This window comes from Coenobita brevimanus, chromosome 55 (genome assembly GCF_032717465.1).
Source record: "Coenobita brevimanus isolate Jiangsu-jjx chromosome 55, ASM3271746v2, whole genome shotgun sequence".
Taxonomy (NCBI): Eukaryota; Metazoa; Arthropoda; class Malacostraca; order Decapoda; family Coenobitidae; genus Coenobita; species Coenobita brevimanus.
In genome coordinates this window covers 52,756,868-52,782,670 of record NC_137008.1, presented here as the reverse complement: position 1 = coordinate 52,782,670, position 25,803 = coordinate 52,756,868, and the positions used below count along the sequence as shown (strand labels likewise).

At 39.7% G+C, this 25,803-nt stretch overlaps 1 protein-coding gene across 6 annotated transcripts in view; it reads right to left on the bottom strand.

Annotated features, from left to right (window-relative positions):
• Positions 1-17,978: 17,978 nt before the first annotated feature.
• Positions 17,979-25,803, bottom strand: part of Nost (Nostrin) — a 128,358-nt gene continuing 120,533 nt past the window's right edge. For 4 of the 6 annotated variants that reach the window (XM_080273535.1, XM_080273538.1, XM_080273537.1 and 1 more), the window contains 3 exons: positions 25,235-25,361; positions 23,095-23,484; positions 17,979-22,977 (listed from right to left, as the gene is read on the bottom strand). In XM_080273535.1, the coding sequence (XP_080129661.1) occupies positions 22,871-22,977; positions 23,095-23,484; positions 25,235-25,361 (624 nt within the window). In that variant the 3' untranslated portion in view covers positions 17,979-22,870. The remainder of the gene's footprint in view (positions 22,978-23,094; positions 23,485-25,234; positions 25,362-25,803) is intronic. The other 2 variants (XM_080273539.1, XM_080273540.1) reach the window with 1 other exon arrangement.

Genomic DNA, 25,803 nt, shown 5'->3' with positions numbered 1-25,803 from the left:
TTTTCCTCTGACTCACCATTATTATGATTGTGGGCAGTACTTGTTGTTTGGCAGAGATGTGTTGTAAAATATAGTACAATTCTTAAATCCAAAAATCCAGTTTCTAAAACCTCCACTTCACAGAATATATTTTCATGCAGTATCACCTGTCCTCACACTATCAGTGCAAATTTGTAGACATTATTTATGTATTTTACTGTATTTATTTATTTGTGATAGGTGGGGGTGCTCACCATCCACTCATTCATTGTAGTGCTGCTTTGGGTGTCTGCCCTTTCCTCTCTTCCTTCCTTTGTCTTCCGTCTATCTTTCCTTCATTCTTTCCTCTTCCTTCTGCTTGTGGGTGACTTTACACTCCCTCTTCTGGATTTCTTTCCTTTATTCTTTCCTCTTCCTTCTGCCTATGGATGACTCTGCACTGAGTGACAAGCCAAATGGTTTCCTGTACACCAGGAAACCATTTACTATGCTGGGTGGTAACCATATAACCAAATTATGACGCCTGGTGGTTTAGTGGGTAATTAGGGTGCTCCATTCGGATTAGGCCTGTGTACGTTTTTGTCCAAGCAGTGGTTTGGGTTTATTGCTCATGTTATGCCACTCAGGGATAAGTGAGGCTGGTCACTCTCGTCTTAGATGTCAGGACCAACTTGCCGTGCTCTGGGCTCCTACGTTCCCCATGGGGAAACATAGGATTGGATGATGGATGGATGGATTTATTTTTACACTTAAGAACAGATAATTAATTGCTGTTACAAGGTAATTCACTGTATTTACTGTTACTGTCACTGTAGGCTATATATTACTGTACACAAGGTAAAAAATGTATCGCGCAGGGGGGGTGCGATTATATCCGAATGATCAATATAGCTTTTGTAGTATTGGGAAAATTAATTGATTATCATCTGAAAATGCATCCATTAACAATATCAACCATAAATTGTCGTAAGAAACCTATCTATGACATACTTCTGTAAGCATGTTTGACAACAAGGGGGAAAAAATCATCAAACATTTCTAGAGTCTGTTGTGCGTGGCATCAAATTGTTTCTGGCCAACTGAGCACCGACACTTTTTTTTCCATGTATACATAATTTTCCCATTAGTTATCCCCATGGTTCACCATTTCAGAATTTTCCATTTCCTGAATAGCCTTTGATGTAAGCATTTTGGATTTGAGAGTTTGTATTGTACAGTACTTTTTTTTTTTTTTTTTTTTTTTTTTTTTTTTTTTCCCCCCAGCTGAAACTGTAAGTTGGGGGAAACTAACAAATCAGCTTATTAGGCAGCAGTGGAACTTGAATGGATACCTTAATTTTTCAGTAAATAATGTAGAGTCAGTAGCAGAGAAAAACATCAGAAAAAGTTGCTTAAATGAAGATTGTTGTATTTATGAGTTCCTTCAGTTCCTTTGATCAGACTCTTTTACTGAAGTGTACTTAAACTTTATTGCACAATGGCACATTGTTTTGTACCCATATGTATCTTAGGAAGTCTCACAATCTTTGAACATCAGAGAGCATTCTTCTGTCTCACACTTTTTTGTTTTTTGCTCCACATTGCTCTCATGCAAAAATTTTTCATGAATCACTTCCATTGTTACAGCAGGCTGGAAAGTGTTGGCAGACTCTTGATTGTGGTAGTATCATTAGTAGTGTTACATGGTTCAGGATGTCCAATTGCTGTAATAAGTCATAAGTAGGTGAAAGAAATTTCAGCAATTCATGTTAGTAATTTTGTAATAGGGCAGTGGTCATCATCATCATCATCATCATCATCATCATCCATTCCTATGTCACCCCATGAGAAGTGTAGGAGCCCAGGACTAGGCAAGTTGGTCCTGACATTTAGATGAAGGTGACCAGCCTCACTCATCCCTGAATGGCATTATGTGAGCAGTAAACCCCAACCACCCCTTGGATATAAGCCTCCATCAGCTCAGTCTGATTGGAGCACGGTAATTACCCACTGAACCATCAAGTGCCATAATTTGGTTATATGGTTACCACCCAGCATAGGAAATGGTTTCCTGGTGTATAGGAAACCATCTGGCTTGCCACTCAGTGTAGAGTCACCCATAGGAAGAAGGAAGAGGAAAGAATGAAAGAAAAAAGACAGAAGGGGAAGTGTAATGTCACCCATAGACAGAATGAAGGAAAGAAAGACAGAAGAGGGAGGAAGGAACGAAGGAAGGAGGGGAAAGGGCTGATACCCGAGAGCAGCACTACATCGAGTGAGTGGATGGTGAGCACTCCTACCTACCAAAATAGGGCAGTGGTAGAAACACAAATCCTGGTAGGAAAAATGTGTACCTATGTAATTTAGTTTAAGTAGTATTCAGATTTGCAGAAAATACTGTACATGCAGTGGTGATTGCCTGTCTTTTTCATTTCTCTAGGTGTGTTAATTTTTATCTGGTTGTTAGTTGCTTTTGGGTATGGTATTGCTATCCTGTGTTCAAGACATGAATACAGTATACTGTTTTCTCTATTCATGTGAGTCCACTTTTTCATGTACACTGTTGTTTGAACACACAAGACTACTGTGTTTGTTTTCTGTACTGCAACAAGTACTTGAGCTTGACATAGAACTGTATGATTTTTTTCTCTCAATGTACAGAGCCTTTGAAAATACTGAAATGACGGAATTCTCATACTAAGTCTCAGTCTCTTCAATAATGAAGACCAGAGGGACCATCTTAATTATTGAGTATTCAGTTATTTAGGATGTAAGTGCAGTTTTCTACAAATGCAGTAATTTCACTGTACTCCCCCTTCAGTTTAAAGAATATTAAAACATTATCAGTCCCCCAGCTTGGAGGTATTAGTACAGTATTTTCATCGTCTTCATAGATGACTGGACTGCCCAGCAATCTATGTATGCCCTCAATCTGCACAAATAATAGGGAAATCATGAGGCAACAAAGAGCTGGGCAGATCACCCCCCCCACCTTCACTTTGAGTAAGTAAGTGCTGTTCAGTTGCCCAGGGCAGCCAAAAGTAAAAGTTTTGAGCGGAGCCCAATTCATTTATAGCACCCAAATGAACCTGCAGAAGTAGAGGGAGAGATTTGCCTTTCATGCCAAGACATCCATCTGCTTAGATTTTAAGGTTACAGCATATCCTACCCTAAAAATTTAGATCCTCTAGTTGCTGATTTTAAGGTCAACGTCTGTGCCCCATCTAGTGAGAGCAATCACAACATTTGATCAAGAGATGACACTTAGACTGAGGACTCCTGGTAAATACTGGCTGCCCTCCACTACTTTGGATGCCAAGGGTTCCTCAAAACCCTCACATTCTCCCCTGGCTTGTAAAATATGTACCACCCGTCCCTTGCGATCTGCAGCACTTACTTTGTTGAAGATCCCTGTCTTGACTCCAAGGTCAGATCCTCTCCCTACTTCAACTCTGCCGTCTGCTCTAAACTCAGACTTAGCTCAGCAACCTGCTTCGGTTTGCCTGTTGGCACCGTAGACAACACTCACTACAGTTGCCAATGGTGAAACCCTCACTGACATTATGGATTTTCTTGCAGCTCCTTTACTGGACCCTGTGGATAAGAAGCTTGCGCTTCATATGCCTGAAGTCCATTTGGCTCCTGATTTCTCTCCTTCCCCTCCTGCCCCCCCTCTTCTCTTCCCATACCTCTTTTCCTCTTTCCTCCACCCCACCCCCCTTTTCTTGTTGCCCCCTTCCTTTTCCACTTCTTTCAGTGTTCCCTCCCCTTTATCCCTCCCTATGCTTTCAGGCTATGGTGGCTCCCAATCGTCCGCCTATTCCACCCCCTGTTCCTATTCCTACTGTCGTAATGACCCAGTAATACTGTATGTGTTACTACTCCGTATTACATTTTATTTCATGTGTACTGTATTATATTTTATCTTTTGTGTTTTATTTTATCTTTACTAGATTTTCACTTTTCTTTTGGATTTTACTTTTTTTTGGTGATTTAAGCTTTAGTACGTATATTTTACAGTGAAACAATTGAAGTTTTATGGCCTGCCGCAATGACCTTTGTTATCTTCTTTTGGTTCACCGTCCATCTTTAGTCAGTTTACAATAACCTGTTTGTCTTTCCCTCTGGTGCCTATACCTGACTATTGTTTCTTGTTTTCTCCAGCTTCTCCTCCTGTTTCAGTTATATTGGTCCACCATTCAGTTCTTCTTTAACATCTATCCCTTCACACAACTGTTCCATGTCATTTTACAGTCAGCCCTCGTATAATGCAGTATCATATAACACAGATTTGTACTGTACTTACACGGTCACCTATAGTTTGACCAAAAAATATATACAGTACCGTGGTCACAAACAGACACTGTATACTGCAGCAAGTTGTTGGGCCTCAGAACTCAGATGGCCCACCGAAAGTCAAATGTCATGCGTGATGAAGTCAGTTCTGAACCTGACGAAGTGGTTATGTCCATCATTTCCTCCATGGATTTTGGAGGGTTTACTCCAATGACGAAGGGAACCAGCTAACCACATCTCGACAATGACTACAGAGAATGGGGTCTGGGGACATCAAGGACAGTGGGTGTGGCCAGCAGAGCCAGTTGAGTTAGGAACCTAAACTTTTTTTTATTAATGTCTAGGAACCCTTCTTATGTATTTTTAATAACTCCTGTGTATGAGTACACCATCCACTCACTCGATGTAGTACTGCTTTGGGTGTCTGCCCTTTCTTTTTTTCCATCCTTCCTCCTCTGTTTTTCTTTCCTTGATTCCTCTTCCTTCTTCCTTACACTCCATTTTTTGTCTTCCTTTCCTTCTTTCTTTCCTCTTCCTTCTGCCTATGGGTGACTCTACACTGAGTGACAAGTCACATGTTTCCTGTACACCAGGAAACCATTTACTATGCTGGGTGGTAACCATATAATCAAATTATGGGGCCTGGTAGTTTAGTGGGTAATTAAGGTGCTCCAGTCGGATTGAGCCTGTGTAGGTTTATATCTAAGGGGTGGTTTGGGTTTATTGCTCACGTAATGCCACTCGGGGATATGTGAGGCTGGTTACTTTCTTCGTAAATGTCAGGACCAACTTGCTTCTGCGCTCCCCATGGGGCAACATAGGATTGGATAATGGATGGATGGATGGTATGAGTACCAGAGTGATTATCAGTAGGATGTTTTTTGGAGGGTTTGGGCATGATTTGGGGTGAAAAGGGCAACTTTGGAAAATATCCAGTCTAGGTTAGTTCTTTATAATGAAAACATATGGAACATATAACATGGAAAAGTATAGTGTGGTGTGTTGTCAGTCTGTATTAGCTGCATTATAGGAGGGAGGACTGTTTTTGTGTTTTTTTCAGACATTGGGTGACAGTGGTTTCCATTTATTTCTCTCCTTCCCAGTCTGTTGATTATCATGCCTTATCATTTGTATTGTCCCAGTTACCCACCCCAGTTTTACTGTTGGGTAATTTTAATAATTTATTGTCACCATGCTTTATGGGACGATATTGTTAAGAATTCTCATGGTCACCACCTTGAGTCTTTTGCTTTGATTTGTCTTTATTGAAACCAGGATTTTGACGTTCAGTATTTCGGTGCTCGAACTCGTACTTTCTCATGTCTGGATCTCTTCTTCTGTTCCCCTTCTCTTTCTTTAGATTTTTATTGGTCTTTCAGATGCTGTGTATAGTGAGCTCTTTCCCATTAAACTTATTCATACTTCCTGTTGACTTGTTCTCAGGCCTCCTTGGTGGTGTTTTCCGAAGGCTGAGTGGCTGTCTCTTACTTCTTTATTGGTTCCCTCTGTAACCCCTTCTTTCTTATCTCTTGTTTTAGATATGCTTATCTTTTTGAGTGTTGTAGTTGACTGCAGCTTTGACTGCAATTCATAGATCGTCCCATCCTTTTACTTCAAAATGTGTGCCTTGGTAGGATTCTGATTGTACTGTGGCGATCCATGTTAAATGAGCACATTGGAAAAGTTTCCTATGTAAACACAACACTTCTCTGGATCTCTTCTTCTGTTCCCCTTCTCTTTCTTTAGATTTTTATTGGTCTTCTTTCAGATGCTGTGTATAGTGAGCACTTTCCCATTAAACTTATTCATACTTCCTGTTGACTTGTTCTCAGGTCTCCTTGGTGGTGTTTTCCGAAGGCTGAGTGGCTGTCTCTTACTTCTTTATTGGTTCCTTCTGTACCCCCTTCTTCCTTTTCTCCTGTTTTAGATATGCTTACCTTTTTGAGTGTTGTAGTTGAGTGCATTCCTAGATCGTCCCATCCTTTCACTTCTAAATGTGTGCCTAGGTAGGATTCTGATTGTACTGTGGTGATCCATGTTAAATGAGCACATTGGAAAAGTTTCCTATGTAAATGCAACACCCCAGAAGAACAGAGTGCATTTCTGTTGTTTTAAAAGGCCTGTGCTTTTCTTGGTAAGACTGTTAACAGGGCTAAATGCCATAGCTGGAGAGTATACGTTTTTCCTACTACCAATGTGCCCATTGCTTCTGTCTTGAAACATATTCGCAAAATAGCTAGTAAGCATATCCCCATGCCTTTCCCTGTCCCTTCATTTGGATGGGGAGTCAGTTGTAGATGCTTAAATAGTTGCTAATGGCTTGGGTCTCCATTTTAGTAATGTTAGTAGTGCTCTTATCTCTCCCCTGAATTCCATGCCCTTATAGCTACTTCTGAATGTGCACCTGTTGTCTAGTCAGTCATATAATGCACCTTTCACACTCCTTGAATTGTCCTCCACCCTTTGTCTCCATAAGAACACTTGCGATGGTCCAGATGGCATACATTACAGTAAGCTCTGTCATCTTCACCTCCAGGAACCCTTGCCTTTTTATTTATAATCGTATCTGGACCAAGTGTGTTTTTCCTCTCTTGTTTTGTAATGCCATCATTCTTCCATTTCTTAAGCTGGGAAAGGTAGGCCATGCTCCTCAGGATTATCACCCCATTCTTTTTACTAGTTGTCTGCAAGTTGTTTGAGCGTATGATAAATCATTGTCTTATGCAGCTACTAGAATCCAGACAGCTTTTGTCATCTTCTCATTTTGCACACAGTTCATTCTTTTGGTATTGATGGTAACCTTGGTGTTTCCTTGAAGAATTTTCAGTCAGCTCATTTCTTTAGAGTCTGTGTTCAGCATACTTATTCAGATCCATTCCCACAGTATGAAGGTGTTCCCCAAGGCAGTGTTTGTAACACTACTCTCATTTTATTGGCTATCAGTGGGTTTGTTTTTTGCCTCCCAGTAGGTGTTCGCTCTTCTTTATATATGACATTGCAACATGTGTGTCAGACTCTGACATATCTGTCCTTGTTGCTCTTATTCAATGTGTGGTTGCTGCTGCCTCAAAGTGGGCTGCTACCCATGGGTTCTGATCTCTCCTCTTAAGTCTCATGCTATTGCTTTTACCCACTCTCGTGTTATTCCTCAGCCGCCTCTATTTCTTGATGGCTCTTCTCTCCCATACAAAACCTTTGCTTCCTTTCTTGGCCTTATTTTTGACTCTCATCTTACTTGGAAGGGCCATATTGCCTACTTGAAATTTCAAACTTTGCAACGCCTCTGTCTCGTACAAACTTTGTCTTATGTGTTGTGGGGTGCCAATTGAGCTACCCTCCTTCGCCTCCATACTGTAATTGTTCTCTCCAAACTTGATTATGGTTGCTAGGTTTATTATTTTGCTTCATATACTGTCCTCCAACAACTTGATTCTGTGCACCATCATGGTTTATGTCTGGCTATTGGTGCTTTTCAATCTTCCCCAGTGGAAAGTCTGTGCTGGATCAGGAGTTCCTTCACTGTTCCATTGTCCTGCTTTGCTTTTTCTTTGTACCTATGCTAAGCTGCACTGTTTTCCTAATACCCCTTCTCAAATTCCTCCCGGTCCTCACTTGAACGCCTTTTCCTCACATCCTAGGATCAAGCCACTTTTTGCAGTTTGAATGACCCTTCCACTTGCACTCCTCCCTTACTGTTAGTAATGTTTTTTTCTTTTTGCACGAGTCTTTTTTTTTTTTTCCCCCATGGCTTCTTCCTCTTCCCAATGTTTGTCCTTCCATTTTCCCTTGTTCCAAGTCCAGTTCGTCTTCCTTCATTCTCCATTCCCAGTTCTTTGACTATCTCTCCCACTATTCCTCTGCAGTCCCAGTGTCTTTGACTATCTCTCCCACTATTCCTCTGCAGTCCCTGTATACACTGATGGTTCAAAAAGCCCTGAGGGAGTTGGGTTTGCAGTTCTGTTTCATGACACATTTTATTGCTTTACCCTTCCTGTTTATGTGAGTTGAGTTGTATGCCTTCTTGTTTGTGTTCCGGTGTATTTGTTATTCCTCCTTTGCGTCATTTGTGATATTTTCTGATTCTCTTAATGCTCTGTCCCATCTTCAGTCATCTACTTTTCACCCTTTAGTCCTTTGTATCTCGGAATGGTTGTTCTGTACTGCTTCCCGTCATAAATCAGTCCAGTTCTGTTGGGTCCCAGGACATGTAGGCATTGCAAGCAATGAACGAGGTTGATTAGTTGGCTTGCACGGGTCTTGCCAGAGATACCTCTTGGGTCTTAATCATTCCAGTCTCTGATTTCCTTCCTTAAACTTCGGTGGCAGTCTTGTTATGACCATCACTAATAATAAACTTCGTGTTGTTAAACCCTTTATTTCTCCCTGGTTGACCCCTTGCCACCATAATAGGAGGTGGGAGACTGCTATAGCTCATCTTAGAATTGGTCATACTTGACTTACTCTTATTTGATGTCTGGTGACTGCCCCCTCCTGCTGCATACATTGCAGTGCCCTTCTTTCCATATGACATATTTTCCTTGATTGTCCTCTTTATGCTTCACAGCAATGTGTTGCTCTGTCTTTCTTGCCCCGCCTTTGACATCCTCCCCTTCTTGAAGACTTCCTTTAAGAATCACAATCTTTTTCCTTCTGTAGTATCATGTCCTTCCTTACCTCTGTTGGTCCTCTTTCTGACATTTAATTTCATTCTCTATTTCAGCAGTCTCATTTGTAATATGATATACTTCCTCCATTAATACATTTCTGTATCCACACTGTGTCAGTGTTCCTGGCCAGCCAAGCATACACAACTTGTAGCTGATGATCTGACTCTGTGCTGAATTTTGGCACTAGACTGTTATTGTTCTTCTTCTTAGATTGAGGACTTTGTCCAATTCAAGTACTGAAGCCAAACTTGTCATATATATATATATATATATATATATCTATTGCCAGACGCCTCAATCCCGTTTGGGGTGGCCACAAACAAATCGCCTCCAAGTCGCCCTGTCCCCCGCCATTTCACTGCCCTGCTCCCAACTCACACCCCCCTCTCTCATATACCTCTCCACCCCATCCCTCCATCTCATCCTCAGCCTCCCCCTCCCTCTTCCCCCCTCCACCTCACTCACATACACTCTCTTCGTCAGTCTTTCACCCTCCATCCTCTCCACATGGCCAAACCACCTCAGTGTGTTCCTCATAACGCTTCCTGTCACATCCACATCCACACCACAATGCTCCTTTATATCCTCATTCGTCAGCCTGTCTCTCCACGTGACTCCACAGGCTCCTCTTAAATAACTCATTTCCACTGCTCTCACTCTTGACTTGTGTCCTTCCAACAGTGTCCAAGCTTCACTTCCGTACGTTAGAGTTGGTATCACAATACTGTCATGTAGTAACTTTTTCACTTCCATGCTCACTTCCCTGTTTCTTATCACTGCTTTCAAGGAACCAGCAACCTTTCTTCCCTGCTGTACCCTTTCAAGCACTTCACCCTCCAAACCTCCATACTTACTCATCACACTACCCAAATACTTAAACGTACTCACATTTTCCAATTCCTCACCATCCAACCTCGCTGTATATTCACTAACTTCACCTCTCTCAAAGACCATCACTTTACTCTTCCCTACAGTCACCTTTAGATTCCGTTTCTTACACACACTCTCAAACTCATCCACCAAGCCTTGCAGCTCCCCTTCGTCTTCACTCAACAACAGAGTATCATCTGCAAACAACAGTACAGGGAGTTTCCAAACACTATCCTCTCTCACCAGGGCCACTCCAACATCCACTACCCCACCTTGTACCTCTTTTATTACCCCATCCATGTACAGATTGAACAACCATGGAGACATGACACATCCCTGTTTCAAACCAACTTTCAAAGAGAAAAATTCACTTAGTTCACCATCCACACGCACTGCAGCCTTCGCACCATCGTACATACTCTTCACAGCATTCAACAACTTCCCATCTACTCCATATATTCTTAACACTTTCCACAATCCTTGTCTATCCACCCTGTCATATATATATATATATATATATATATATATATATATATATATATATATATATATATATATATATATATATATATATATATAAATTTATACATATACATATACATACAGGTCTCCCTTGTTTTACGATTGGTATGCGTTCCTAGAAAGGCAATCGTAAACCGAAATATCGTAAAACAAAATTAAGGTTTAATGGGAAAAATAGTGATGCGTTCCTGGACTCATGTATAAGGAACCCAAGACCCATACAAGTGATCTAATATGCAATAATAATGATGATGTTTTATGTATTGTAGTGCATCTGAATCACATATGTATGTACATTTGCAAACATAAAGACATGAAATAGCAAAAACAACATGAAATACAGCTATACTGTACTGTAATGTACTGTTATGTACCCTCCTACTGTACTGTAGCTCCGTCCACCCTTAGTCAGTCACCCCCCGAGGCTGGAGGACGTAATGCCTTAATGTCTCCTCCGATGCTAGGAGACATCCTGGGCCAAAGCCCATCACTCGTCAACACAAGAGGTGGAGAGGGAGGAAGCAGAGGTGGTGGAGGTTTGGGTGGCAGGAGTGCATGAATCAGGAGAATGAGAGGTGGTGGAGGTGGAGGTTTGGGCGGGTATGCCATGCAACTCTCAGCTGATCTGCCTGTGAGCACGGGATTTCCACATGTCCAGTCGTTAATGCGAGGGAGCTCAATTGTAAAATGAACACATGGTACTAAAGAATAAGGATCGTAAATGCGAAATATCGTAAAACGATAGGGTAAAACGAGGGAGACCTGTATATATATATTTATATATATAAAGTTTAGTGACTTGTATTTTCTAGTGTAAGTTCAAATACTGCACAGTAATAAGTGGATTTTTGCTTCATATGTCCAGTTTAGTGAAGAAGTCTTATTGTACCTGTATTAGCACTTTACAGAGTTTCGGAAGAAACTCCTCAGGAGTTACAGGTGAGTGTTTGTATGAGATTTACCGTACATATATCTTCTTAATGCTTAAAGTGTGAATGAAGAAAGTAAGGGTTTGTATTAATGTTATTTAACTTTATTATGAGATTATTTTGAGTCCCCACCATCCACTCACTCGATGTATTGCTGCTCTTGGGTGACAGCCCTTTCCTCTCGTCCTTCCTCCTTTCCTCTTCTGTCTTTCGTTCCTTCATTTTTTCCTGTTCCTTCTGTCAATGGGTGCATGTACACTGAGTGACAAACTAAATGGTTTCCTGTACACCAGGGAACCATTTACTATGCTGGGTGGTAACTATATAACCAACCTATGGCGCCTGGTGGTTTAGTGGGTAATTAAGGCACACCAACTGGATTGAGCCTGTGTAGGTTTATATCCAAGGGGTGGTTGGGGTTTATTGCTCACATAATGCCACTCAGGGCATCTTAAATGCCAGGACCAACTTGCCTAGCCCTGGGCTCCTCCGCATCTCATGGGGCACCACAGGACTGGATGATGAATGAATAATGGATGTTTTGTATTTTAGGTGGTGTGTGATGCTTTGTATTGCGTGAAGGTGTTTGTCTTGTAGTAAATTAATGTAACTTTAGAAGTTATTTATACATGTGACTCTTTAGTAAAAAAAGCTTTTAACCCTCAAGCAAACGCTTTGAGATTATCATTTAAATTGGTGAATATTAGATTACCCAGTACTTAGTTGTAAATTATGCAGTAAAATTAGTGACTATTACATTATATAAAGTTAGTGTTGGGCAGGTTCTTCTGGCCTACTGTGTAATTTGCTCAAAGTAGTTTCCAGGGGAGATACGGTAGGTGTCCTTGGCCTGTTCATCTCCTTAGTTAACTCCTTCATGACAGTGATGTCTTTTGCACTTTATTCATGCTGTTGTCATTCAGTTTTATATAGCAGTAGATAAGAGACTTTTCAGGATGGAGGGGTAAGGGCTGTATTATTATAACAGTATGAAGGTGTGTACAAACTCCCAAATTTTTGTAGTAATTTCTGAAGCAGGACATGTCTTATCTTCCCTGTCATTGCTGGCTATTCTTGTTAATATGAGATTCAGGCCGATCACATCTAACAATTACAAATGTTCCATAAATGATGGTAACAAATTAGAGTTTTGCATTCACCTTTTGCTCACTGAAATTTTGATAAATTATGTACAGTATGGTTATTAGACACAGCCATTTTTAACCCCCTCATAAAAAAAAAAAAAAAAAAAAAAAAAAAAATCCACAAGTAGCAAGATTGGAGTGAAAAAGACGTCATCACACTGTAGAGGGTAATATTCTGGTAACTACCTTTGATTCATTTGTCTTCCTATAGAGTGTAGGAACTCTGAAAGTGTTATATTGATTTGCTTATTAATCTCTTTATGGAGATTACTCAAGCATATCCTTTTAACTCTAACCTGGCCAAAAATTGTCATCTCTCCATTGTCAATACTGAGCTGTAACAAAGAGATTAATACTAGAATTGATACTTTTCAAGAAGTGCTGTGGAGAGGATTCAGAGGCACAGTATTGTCATATTCAGCCATTAAGGTATGTGAAGTAAGCTCCAGGAAAAAAATTTGTGCCAAGTTAAGGTAGAGGAGATTTATTTCATGATCAGGTCAGATGTAAGGCTGAAATATTTCTCAAGGATGTCTGTTGTTAATGTCTCTTAAATTCATCTTAACCTCATGAGGTCAGGCATTGTTTATAAAATTGACCAGCAGGAGCAGGCATTTTTCACCAAAAATAGGTGATTTGTCAAAAATTGCTCTATGAAAATTATTAAACCTATCATAAAAATCTTTATACCCAGCAAAGTACAACTCTGTAGCTTTAAAATGAGTGGTGTTCCAATGTCCTACGATTATTTATTATAGAGCAGTGGCTGAGAACATAAGAGTGTCTGAACATTCTGGAATGGGGACCGATGTCTCCATGACATACGTTCCAGACTGAGGACTGACCTTTAGGGGTTAACATTCATCAGATCTCTTAATCCTGTACTGAGTAGTGGAAAACACAGGAGTTGCATCCATGACATGTTTCAGGTTTGCTTTATATCTGTATACTGTAGTCACAGGGTACTAGATATCTCGAGAACATCCTGGAAATCATACTCTGTGATGGGCATGGGGAATATGTAGTGTCATTGGTAGAGAATTTTAAATTCTCTTTGTACCTTCTTTGTTTATGATTTGTATATTTATTTCTCCTTGCTGTCATGTATTATGCTTTATTACTTACACTGCTAACTGTTGTGCCACAATGTGTTTGTGGGGGTACAGCTTTTTTTTCTGTTGTTGTTTTGGATCAGGGCTCTGCTAGATATGAACCCAGTAGCCTGCAAGATGAAATTTTCCCTTTCCTGTAGTCTACCATCCTCTTTTTAGGGGACAGGGGGGGAGTTGAAGGATGCTTGTATAACCAGGCATTGGAGTTACCCTGTTATATCATTACCACCATACAAAGGCGTTGCTCTTTGACACGAGCATTACAGCAATAAGGGGGTCCATAATTATCCAGTTTGCAAAGGGTAGTATCATTCATTGTATAAAGTGTCTTATTAGTCATATGGACCAGAAATTCAGTTCGTTCTGAAACAACTGTATCAGGTATACTTACGTGGTGACATTTGTGCAACTAGATTTAGAAAACTAAAACTAAAAGCTCCTGTTGTGAACACACTGACACACCAACACCACGATCCTCACGTTGAATGTTTATCTTTGTATTTTAACATTTGTAAAAAAGTTTCATGTGTGATGTGATCCCATTCTTCCTACAAAAATATACATTGATCTCTAAAATGTAAGAACTTTAATTACTGTATATTCTGGCTACCACCTGACTTATACTGTACAGTACAGTATACTATATACAGTACCAGTATATTTAGGAACTATCATTTAGGCTGAATGTGTTTGAAACTACTTCATTATGGTTGCAGTTGTTGTTAATGTTGCTCAACCCCTGTCCATCTGACCAAGCAGTCCCATCGACTGCAGGTAAGCAACTGCCTTTGTAGGGCTGTCCCAATGATTCCCTACACAGTTGATGTGTCTTCATCCTAGTGGGGTGCTCTATGTGCTGTGCAGTACTCCATTATTTGCATTATGTTGTGTGGGCCTAAGGGATTAAGCAATGTATGTCATTGGCGTATCAGATAGAGCTAGGATTCCAGGGACTTGAATGGTGAGTGAATGGAAGTGTGGCCCATGGGTTTGGGCAGATTTGGGCTGTCTGGATGTTGCTACTCCTCACCCGGCCCTGGGATGGGAAAGGATGTCCGGATGATGATGATGATGTCATTGATGAAATGTTTTTAATACTGTAATTTATAATTTATGGCTAGTGGTAGGTGCAGACGTTCACCATTCACTCACTTGATCTAGTGCTGCTCTCAGGTGACTGCCCTTTCCTCTCTTTCTTTTTTTTCTTTCTTTCTTTCCTCTTCTGTCTTTCTTTCCTCCATTCCTTCCTCTTCCTTCTGTCTGTGGATTATTCTACACTGAGCGACAAGCTAGATGGTTTCCTGTACATCAGGAAACTGTCTACTACGCTGGGTAGTAACCACATAGCCAAATTATGAGCTTGTGTAGGTTTGTATCCAAGGAATGGTTGGGGTTTATTGCTCATGCAATGCCACTCAGGGATGAGTGAGGCTGGTCACTCTCATCTTGAATGTCAGGACCAATTTGCATAGCCCTGGGTTCCTGCACTCATGGGGCAACAGAGGGTTAGATGATAATATAATTTATAGTTATTATTTTCTGGCATTCCCTATAAAAATTACATTTCGGTAAGAATACATTGCATAAGTGTATATAGATATATTTACAGAGCAGTTCCTGTTATTCATTGAACATGTTTGAGTGATCCTTAACCCTTTCAGCTCTAGTACACTCTTTCTTCATGCTTCCACCAGATGATTTTATTCAACTAAGGAAGGACCTCAAGAAGCAAAGATGTTGATGAAGGCTATATCTAATCCAGTCAGTTCCAGAGTATCTCCTAAGGTGAATAAAAATTTTTAGAGATAGCGAGAAAATGAAAATTATAGAACACCAGACTGCAAGTGTTCGCAGATCTCATGGTAAAGTGAATAAAATCATTTGAAGATAATTGAAAAAAGAAAGGGGGAGTGGCATTTACCATACAGTATTTAATGTTGTGGTCTTTCTTAGAGATTCATTGTTGGAATATCCTAATTGTTCTGATAAGGGTTCAGAATTTTGTTTATTTTCTAGAAAGGCAAAAAAATTGCACTTTGGGGTTTATACAGATTATGCAGTATTTTACAGCATTGAAGAAATTTTAAACCACCCAGTATTTACAGTATTGTATCTTATAATTGTTTATCATATAATATAATTATTCCCCTGTACAAAGTAAAAGGGAAAAAAGAAGCTTGTGGTAATCATAGGGGCACTTGTCTTCTGAGTATAATAGGAAAAATATATGGTAGAATACTTATTGACAGAGTTAGGGAAACAACAGAGGAGTTAGTGGGAAAAGAACACGGAAGTTTTAGCAAGGGAAGAGGTTGTGTAGATCAGATCTTCATCCTTAGGTATTTCCTGGAAACGTTTCTAGAGAAGGGAAAGAAGTTGTATGCCACCTTCATGGACTTGGAAAAAACATATAACAGAGGGGATAGACAAGGAATGTGGAAAATATTAAGAATATATGGAGTAAATTGGAAGTAATTGAATGCCATGAAGAGTATTTACATGGGTGCTAAGGCTCCAGTGTGTGTGGATAGTAAACTGGGTGAATTTTTGTCTAAATGGTGGATTGAAATGGGTGTATCATGTCTCCGTGGCTGTTCGGTCTGTACATGGATGGGGTTCTAAAAGAAAAACAAGGTAGGGCAGTGGATGTTGGAGCAGCCTTGATGAAAGAGGGCACCCTCTGGAAACTTCCTGTACTGTTGCTTGCAGATGGTACTGTATTGTTAAGCGATGATGAAGGGGAACTGCAAATGGACTATAAAGGTGAATGTAGGGGAAGAGTAAAGTACGGCCTTTGAAAGAAGTGAAGTCACTGAATGTACAATGAGGTTAGATGATCAGGAAATTGAAAATGTGAGTGCATTTAAGTACTTGGGTAGTTTGATGAGTATGGATGAAAGTTTGGAGGTTGAAGTGCAAGGAAGAAAGATTGGCTCTTTGAAAGCAGTGATAAGAAATAGAGACATGAGCATGGAAGTAAAAAAGTTGCTGCATGATAATATAGTGATACCAACTCTAACGTATGAAAGTGAAGCTTGGACCTTGTTGGAAGGACAAGCCAAAAGTGAGAGCAGTGAAAATGAGTTATTTGAAAGGAGCGTGTGGAGTTACATGGAGAGAGAGATTGACAAATGAGGAAGTGTAGGAGCGTTGTGGTGTGGATGTGGACGTGATAAAAGGCGTTAGGAGAAACACATTAAGGTGGTTTGGCCATGTGGAGAGGATGGAGAGTGAGAAAGTAACAAGGAGAGTGTGTGTGAGTGTGGTGGAGGGAGGGACACAGAAGGGGAGGCTGAGGATGAGATGGAGGGATGGCATGGAGAGGTATATGAGAGTGGGGTGTGTGAGCTGGGGAGGAGGGCAGTGAAAGGGGGACAGGGCAACATGGAAGCGATTTGTTTGTGGCTACCCCTTGCAGGACTGAGGTGTCTGGCAATAGATATAGTACAAACCAGTGGTGGCTCCGGTAGTTTTTCGTAGGTTGGGCTTAAGTGGGGCTTCCTGGAAGCAAGATAGATCTGAGGCAACCCGAATGCCAAAACGGATTATGCTTCAAAATGAAGAGGGGGTTCGTGTTGCCACTGGACCTGGTACATATTCTTCATACTGGAGGTAACACTTTCATTACACACTCCGCATCAGTGATTAGAAAATTAAGATGATATTGTGTTTTGTAGAGTTATCCATCCATCAAGACCAGTTGTTATAAGCGCGCACACGCGCACACGCACACACACACACACACACACACACACACATATATATGCCTTGCGTGTGCATGTGTGTGCCTACACACACACACACACACACACACACACACACACACACACACACACACACACACACACACACACACACACACACACACACACACACACACACACACACACACACACACACACACACACACACACCCACACACACACACACACACACACACACACACACACACACACACACACACACACACACACACACACACACACACACACACACACACACACACACACACACACACACACACACACACACACACACACACACACACACACACACACACACACACACACACACACACACACTACTACTACTACTACTACTACTACTACTACTACTACTACTGGATATGTGGTCAATATTGAAGTTGATACAGAATAAGAAGTGAATATGTTATGTCCTTTAACAAAATAAAATTGTGTGCCATCAGATTCATATTTTGTACTGATAGACTGTCTTGTACTGTATATCAAGTGCCTTTCTCAGTGATTTAACACAATAGCATCATGCGTACTTTTCTGTAATCTGGTGTCGTGAGGGATTGTGTTCTCCATCCTGTTTTATCAGTTACAGTATAAATAGCACATTGTTAAATCAGTGGTCATGTCAGCCACCCATGTGCAGAATTCCTCCAACTCAGTCTTCCTTCCTGATACTAATGTACAGTGACAATCTCTTAAGTCTCCCGACAGTAAAAGTTAAGGAAAGAATGAAAACCTTATTGCCAGTGACTGGATTTATTAAAGCTTACATACTTCTTGAAAAACAAAAATGTTTACATCCTTGCTGCATGTACTGTTACCTTGTAAATATATTTTGTACAGAACTTGTATAGTCACACATTTACAGGCCATAGTAAAACTTCATATTTGGTTATTAGAATCAGTATAAAACTCCAGAAAAACTGGTTTGATTCATGAAATATTTCAAGACAATTACAGGAACAACTCAAACTAAGAACTGAAGATGAGATTTTATTGCAATGTATCGGTGCTTTGATATATTAGAACAGAAGTGTAGCATGGTTTTATTACTTACAACATCCATATCCTGCACTTCATGCCAACAAAGTTTCCAGTAAGCTCTTAAGTCACTGAAACATTACCATTATGTGGGCAACTTTAACATTTATTATAGTCTATGTAACAATATACTGTCCTGTAAAAATAATACAAAACCTATTCTTGATCCACATACATGAAACAGTTCATTACAGACTGCCTAATATTTCTATTATATACACTGGCAGGCTGTTCCATAAAGTTGTATACCATTCTCCAAAATGAAAAAGTGTGTAGGTAAACTGTACAGTAGTCCTAGAGCTCACAGTGTGCTGCTAAGGAACAAAGATTTAATTTGAATTCACCAGTATTTTAGCTTGTGACTGAAAAAGGTTTAATATAATTCTGCTACCAGCACAAGGCAAGTTGCATGCTGTATATTCATGATCTTTGGTATTGCATAAAATTCTCTGTCTTGTAATGCACAATGTTACTTCTCAGGGTTATATGGTACACATTATACATGCCAGTCACGTGTCACACTGTGTTTGCTACCACACCAGTATCAGTTAGGTTGACATTCACTGGCATGCACTTAAATTATTTGTTAAAAATTTCTCAATACCCTTGAGATTATATGATGGAAATTAATTTAAAAAAAAATAAGGAAATCCCAGTTCCACAGCTCCTGATGCCTACTGATTAATTAGTGGGTAATGGCTACATAGAAACTGCTCCCTTGTTATCAGTTTACACAAGACATAATTTAGTAAAGTATGATAAAATTACGTGCTCCAATTGACATGTGTGGAGATGTTTTTGTAAATGAAGTAGTTCTGTATACCTTCTGGATTGCTGTAATGCTTACTATATTGTTGCTTATGAAACTAGTTATAAGGAATATGGGATCTGCAGCTCTGAATTAAGGCATAGCACTGCTTGCAGTTGAAAACTATAGCTACATCAGTAGTACTGAAAATCAGACAGTATCTGAAGAAACTGTATTAGTACAGTAACCACTCCTTATTCTAACAACAATTAGCTAACTCCGGCCATGCTTTCATTTCATTCAGAAAAACCTGAATCTGAATACTGTAGCCAGTACCCAAATTACTGCCTCAGTGCCTGAGGAACAGCTGCCTGCCAAAATTGTCACATGACTCAAGTACTGCTGAGGACAAGAATATTGTTCCACTTTTTAGTTCAATCATTTTGAAACTCTTACACAGTATCTTGAAAAGTTTGATGGCTTCCAAGACTGTATTACAGTACAAGATGTGAAAATCGCAGTTTACTTTCTCAATCAGAATGAAGTATATGAATATTTGTATCCACAACTGTACATTCTCATTCTGACTACGGTAACAGTGAGACAAAATCACGTGCAGCGGAAAACCACATTTCATTCCTCGTGCTATGAAAGGTATCAATACCATTACATCAAGGAAGGCCTTCTGCATGAATTTATTATAATTAATACAGTATGTAGAATTGGTTTACCAAAGTACAGTAAACCCTCTCTAATTGGGATTAATTGGGGGACTCCCATGTCGAAATATCCGAATATTCGAATTATCAGAGCACATGCCTGCTCCTATCCCCAAGGCACACCCATGCTCACTACAACATGGCTTTTTCACAAAAACATTGAACAGTACAGTACAGTACTGTACCCTTGTCCCATACCACCTGCCACTGCCTGCCTGTATTGTGTGAATGGTCGCTGTGATGAGAAGTGTTTACAGTATTTGCTTATTTTCCTTGCTCCTCATTTCCTCCCAGAACTCTGAGCATGTGGTTCCAAACCAACTTTAGTTACGCCTAAGCACCCTGAACGTGCTATTAACACATGAAAAGTGTTTATTTCAAAGGAAAATGTAAAATTGGATGAAATGACGTGTGATTTAGGAGTTTAAATGCAAACGATCAGACAGATAAAATGAGTCGGATATGTTTATGATCAGGATAGTTTCTTTGCTGGAAAAAACTAAAAGTTAATGATGAAGGAGCAGTATAATTCATGTTTTCACCTTTAGTACAACGAGTGTGAAGAAGAAGAAGAAAAAAAAAGACTTTGTGCCTGATCTTTGTTATCAACTGATTGTCTTTGGCTGAGAAAATTCTTCTGTTATGGTATGTGAAGACACAATGTGTTGATGTAAATAGTTGGGTAAGGTAATTATGAGAGTTCAGTTCTTGTGAATTATAGTCATACATTTTATACAGCATGGTTGACTTGCGTATTATTCACAATTACTGTACTGCGTTCATGTGTATTCTGAGAAGTGAGAAGTATGCAATTACTCCATGCTGATGACTTCAGTATAGTTTTTTTTTTTTTTTTCCAAAATAGTTTCAAACTGCATTTTTTTTTTTTTTTTTTTTTTTTTTTAAATAATGAGTATGCTGAAAGTGGTTCCTGGTGAAATATGCGTGATGCTGGGGGGCCATTGACGTGTTGGTTAGGTCAGAAGTTTTTTCCTGATTGGTAATGGGGACTTGCAAGAGGCTTCGTGGCAATCCTTGATGGTTAAAATTTTTATGAGTATTAGTTGGTTAGGTTAGGTTAGAATGCACTGATGTGTCCAATCGGCAACATCGTATGTAAACACACTGTCTTGGGTGTTGTATGGCAGACATATTCATAATAACCATTATTTAAATGTATTAACAAAAAATATGGGGCTCCTAGAACCTAACCCTCAATTTTACATGTAAATATATGTCATGTTTTAGGATGGAGACCACTCACAGCACGTCTGTTACGGAGAGAGACTCGGGCTAAACTGAGCAGCATGGCGAGGATGTTTGGCGGGAATTCCCTGACTGGAACCCTTGTTCAGGCTTGCCTTGCTTAATTCGTATTTCTATCCAAATTAAAATTATTTGTCTGGCAGTCAAAAAGATCCGAATTAACTGATATCCAATTTATTTGGGTTCAAATTAGAGAGGGTTTACTGTATTACTGCACTATGACGTGCATTTGGATCTGTACATGTTGCTGCAAAGTTCAGTGTCTGGGAACCAATTTTGGAAGAATAATGAATGGTTACTTAATTACTAAACAGTACAACAAATATAATACAGGATTGGTGTAACTTTTGTGATTTGTAAACAGATTTTAAGCTAAAGATTTTTTATCACCATATGCTGTTCTGTACAACTCGAACAAAACACATGACGAGTTACAAAATCCACTCTATCACAATGGCACACACAGTATCTGTAATATGTATAAAAACAAACAACACACCAAAATCGTTTATAAAATATTCACATGTGGTACCGAGTCCACGCGAGGCAACACTGTGGAACCCCGACAATGAGACAGTGAAGTATATACAGTACAAGTTTTGAGAGTAAACTTGTAAATTTATGTGTTTGAATGACTACTGTACTGAGTATGAAGTACATACCTGTACATGTACATACATGAGAAGTAACAATGAGCAATATAAAAGCATGTACAGGGCCCACAATATAATTAACAGACAGGCCATTATAAAGTTTCTACCTGGCCCCATGGCAAGACCTGCCACACAGTACACAGCACTATGCACAGTTTAGTTGGCATATATTACTGTTACAATGGTAGTACACTTGGCATATATTATGGTTACAATGGTAGTACACTTCACCACCACCACCACCACCACCACCAATGCACAGTTTAGTATCACTGTTGTTATGGTAACTCACTCAACCAGTGTCTCTTATCTCCACACTGATGGTTCATGATATGGTAATAATCCATTCACTATTAGATAACAGTAAGAGTAACAGCCAGTCCCATATAACCCCTATGATGTGTAGGGATCCAGGACTAAGTTACTATAGTCTACAACATTTAAGGTTGTGTTCTGGTAATTTGTAATGTGATAGAGCTGACTGCAATGACTGACAATTGTACCTCAACTTTACAACTGGAAATATGGTGCTCATTACTGTGCACATTTTTTTTTTTTTATAGTAAATGCATGTCATCTGTAACGACTTTTTTCTTATCTCCCGGCCTAACATAAGAATAGGCTACTGGTAGAAAGCCTATTAACAACTGCTCATATTACTAATGAGTGTTAATAATTCTGAGTATACAAGTATCATGTAGGAAGTCAGTATGTGTCCATGATTGATATATTTACTTAGACTGTATAACAAATTCATTAGCCCCCATGTTAAGCATGTGTATGTCACAAATTACTGTGGTGATTCCTTAGTACAGTATTTTAAAGATGGTCGGTAACCAGTACCTGTACAGCTGCCATCAGTTCACAGCCGTTCTGAGTTTCATTGAAATTAAAATAGGAACTGTAACATCTGAAGCAGCATTAAAAGTGGAGCTGAAATCTAGAGTAACACAAAGCTCATTCAAAATGTTCTAAACAATTTCAGACACGTTACAACAGATCAGCAATGGAATTAAAAAGCTGCTATAAATGAACTGTGCACTGTGTTGTACTGTATTCAGTAATAATCATGAACCAGTCAAGGTCTATTAAGACGCAGTGAATGTCGTACATAACTTTCAAGGGCTGGCAGATGTGTGTGGCAGCACTGCAAGCTTGTTTGAAGGCTTTCTGGCCAGAACAGACATCAGTCAATCTCCTCAACATATGTGGCAGGGAAGATACCCACAGTGTTGTCTAGCTCTCCAACCCACCATCCATCTGGCTGCTTTTCATGGATGTTGATTATGTCACCTGTGAGGAAAACATTTCACAAGAAAAACTTTGTATGTGCTAATATCAGGCTACAAGTTTTTCTTAGTCATTTATGGACAGTAAATTGTTTTTTCTTTAACGGCATTTATTACTAACCTGTTCTTATGGTGAGTTCATCATACATGTTTGCCTCATAATCATACAGAGCCTTGCATCTGCCTATTGTTGAGGCTGATTGGAGGGGCTGTGCATAATAGACACCATCCTTATTGCCAGAATCTGTAGTGTCTTGTGTCATGGCGGTCTGGTACTCTCGGTCTGAGCCTTGAGAGCTGAATTCATCTGCAACAATCACAAGGGAGGGGTAACGGGGTGCAGACATGAACACGCGAGGAGTTTTGGATACTGTGTTACAGGACTGAGGTGTAATTAGCTTGTTCTCAACAGGGCTGGTTGATTTGACTGGAGTGGATGCCTGGGGAGGACCTCCATCAAGGGACCGTGTGAGGGTACTGCGTCTTGATTCAAGTGTCTGACTTTTGCCGTCTTTTGTGCAAAAGTTATTAGGGTGACATACAAGGAATGGGTGTACAGGGATGAGATGTTATAGGTTTTGAGGAAAGTAGGATAAATTTATTTGTAGGATAATGAGTTATGATGACAATGTTAGCGTACAAAAGCACAGGGTCAGAGAGAGGAAAAGATTAATCAGTGCCTGTTGAAGTTTTTAGTATGTAAAATAGTATGTTCAATTTCTTATAAGCAGGCAAGACACAGATTATGTAATTCACTTGTCTCTGTAATTCACATCAAAGTAACCACAGTTCACAACATGGTATAAAACAAATACATGGTGCAGTTTATAAAGATACTATCTTACTAAATGTACCCCCTGCTGTGGTATGTGTGTGGGGCAGAACTTGCAGAAGTATTATAACCACTACCTGCAACTCTTACGTAATACCACAATACAAGCCACTACTGTATAGAGTACTGAAGAGATTAAGTGATTACAAGTACACCTAAGTCCCAATTAGCGAGTGATCAACATAAGATGTAACTACTGCGCATCTATCAAGGATGCATTTCAGGAAGTGAGGCAAGAGGAGGTTACACTGATGCCAGCAACACCAGGAGAGCTTTCCATGATGCAGATCAGCCAAATCTTAGCTGCTGTAGATGCCTTAACCCTTTGGCTGCGGTGACCATGACGACAACCTACTGAATGTGCTCAGTATAGAGAAACAGGAAAAAAATGGTGTGTTTTCAACTAGTGTTTTAACCCACTTATCCTTAATCTTAAGAGCTAATATTTTTGTCAAACAAACTTCAACTTTCTACTATTGTTTGCAACAAACTGCATGTCTTGTCGGGCACTCCAAGCCTGGAGAACGATTTGAGAGAATACAAGATGTGTTTTGGTCATCTGACCTGGAAAACAGCCCAGTGAGGCGGAAATTTCCTTGCCCACAAGAATTTTTCCATACAAAATAAGGTTAATGCCACATTACCTCATGACAATAATCACAATAATAATTTAAAAAAAAACACACTTTTAGCCAGTCTCGTATGGTTTTATTACGATATTCCACAGTGTCTATGAAAGACTTAAGCGAAACAGTAGCGATGTGAGGAAAATCATTACAGACTTTATAAAACCGTGAACAACTTTTATTACCATTTATTTTTATAAAACTTATAATGTCACGAGTCATTTCATAGCATAGCTGCAGAGTTGCACCCGCAAAAATGTTTCCTAACTAATACGCTTACCATATGACTTCTCTGATTATCACAGAAACATCACTAAATTGCTTGTATATTATCACAATAATTCACAATATAATATAAAATAACACTTTCAGCCACTCTCATATGATTTCAGTGCGATTTGGGTGCATACTACTTCGTATTATTTATGAGAGAGAGAGGCAGCAAACCAGTTTGGACCAGCTTATCGAGGGTATGTGTACATGTGTGCGTGTATGTATGTATACTGTTATACAGTACTAGGGTAATTATCAGTGTTTAAAAGTTTAACCCCTAAAGTTGGTGTCACTCATCCACCAAATGAATTTTCCCCCATAAGTTATGTGTATCAATTAATGCAATATCTAATAGCACGTGCTTGCACATCCACCATGTAGGCACGTTAATTGGGACCAAGGTGTACAGTACAGTATATTAGCACATTACAGCATTACCATTCACAGTATTAGTATTACTGTAAATTCAATGAGAGAGATTTACTACAGTGCAACACAAGTAAAGCAAGTGAAAAGCAGATTACATTTACCAAAGTCTGAGTCAGGCTGGACTGAGTTTCCATCTGCAGTGCCTCTGTCATTCCAGTTAGGTGACCCAGCAGGGGAGCCGCTAACCGGGGACACATCAACACTGTTACTCCGCACCCACACTGGTACCTGACAGAAGTCCAACAGTTTACGTTTTTTTTCATCTCTGTCATATTCATGTTCATATATACAGGAGTGGAGTTAGTCACTGACTTGATAAATACGATTATATATGAGTGTGTTGTCCCAGATGATTGGCTGAAGAGTGTAACTGTAAATGTGTACAGCATGAAGGGTGATGCCCTGGAAGGAGGAAATTAGAAAGGCATAAAGCTTTTGGAGCAGATAATGAAGGTATCTGAGAGTTCTAGAAGGTATGACTAGAAAAAGAGTGACTATTGATAAGATGCAGTTTGGGTTTATTCCAGGCAAAGGGACCACTGATGCCATAATCATTGTTTGACAGCTTTAGGAAAAATATATTGGAAAGAAAAGGGAGCTGCACTTTATTTTTGTTGACTTGGAGAAGGCCTTTGACAGAGAGTCCCTAGAGAGGTGTGATGTGAGTAAT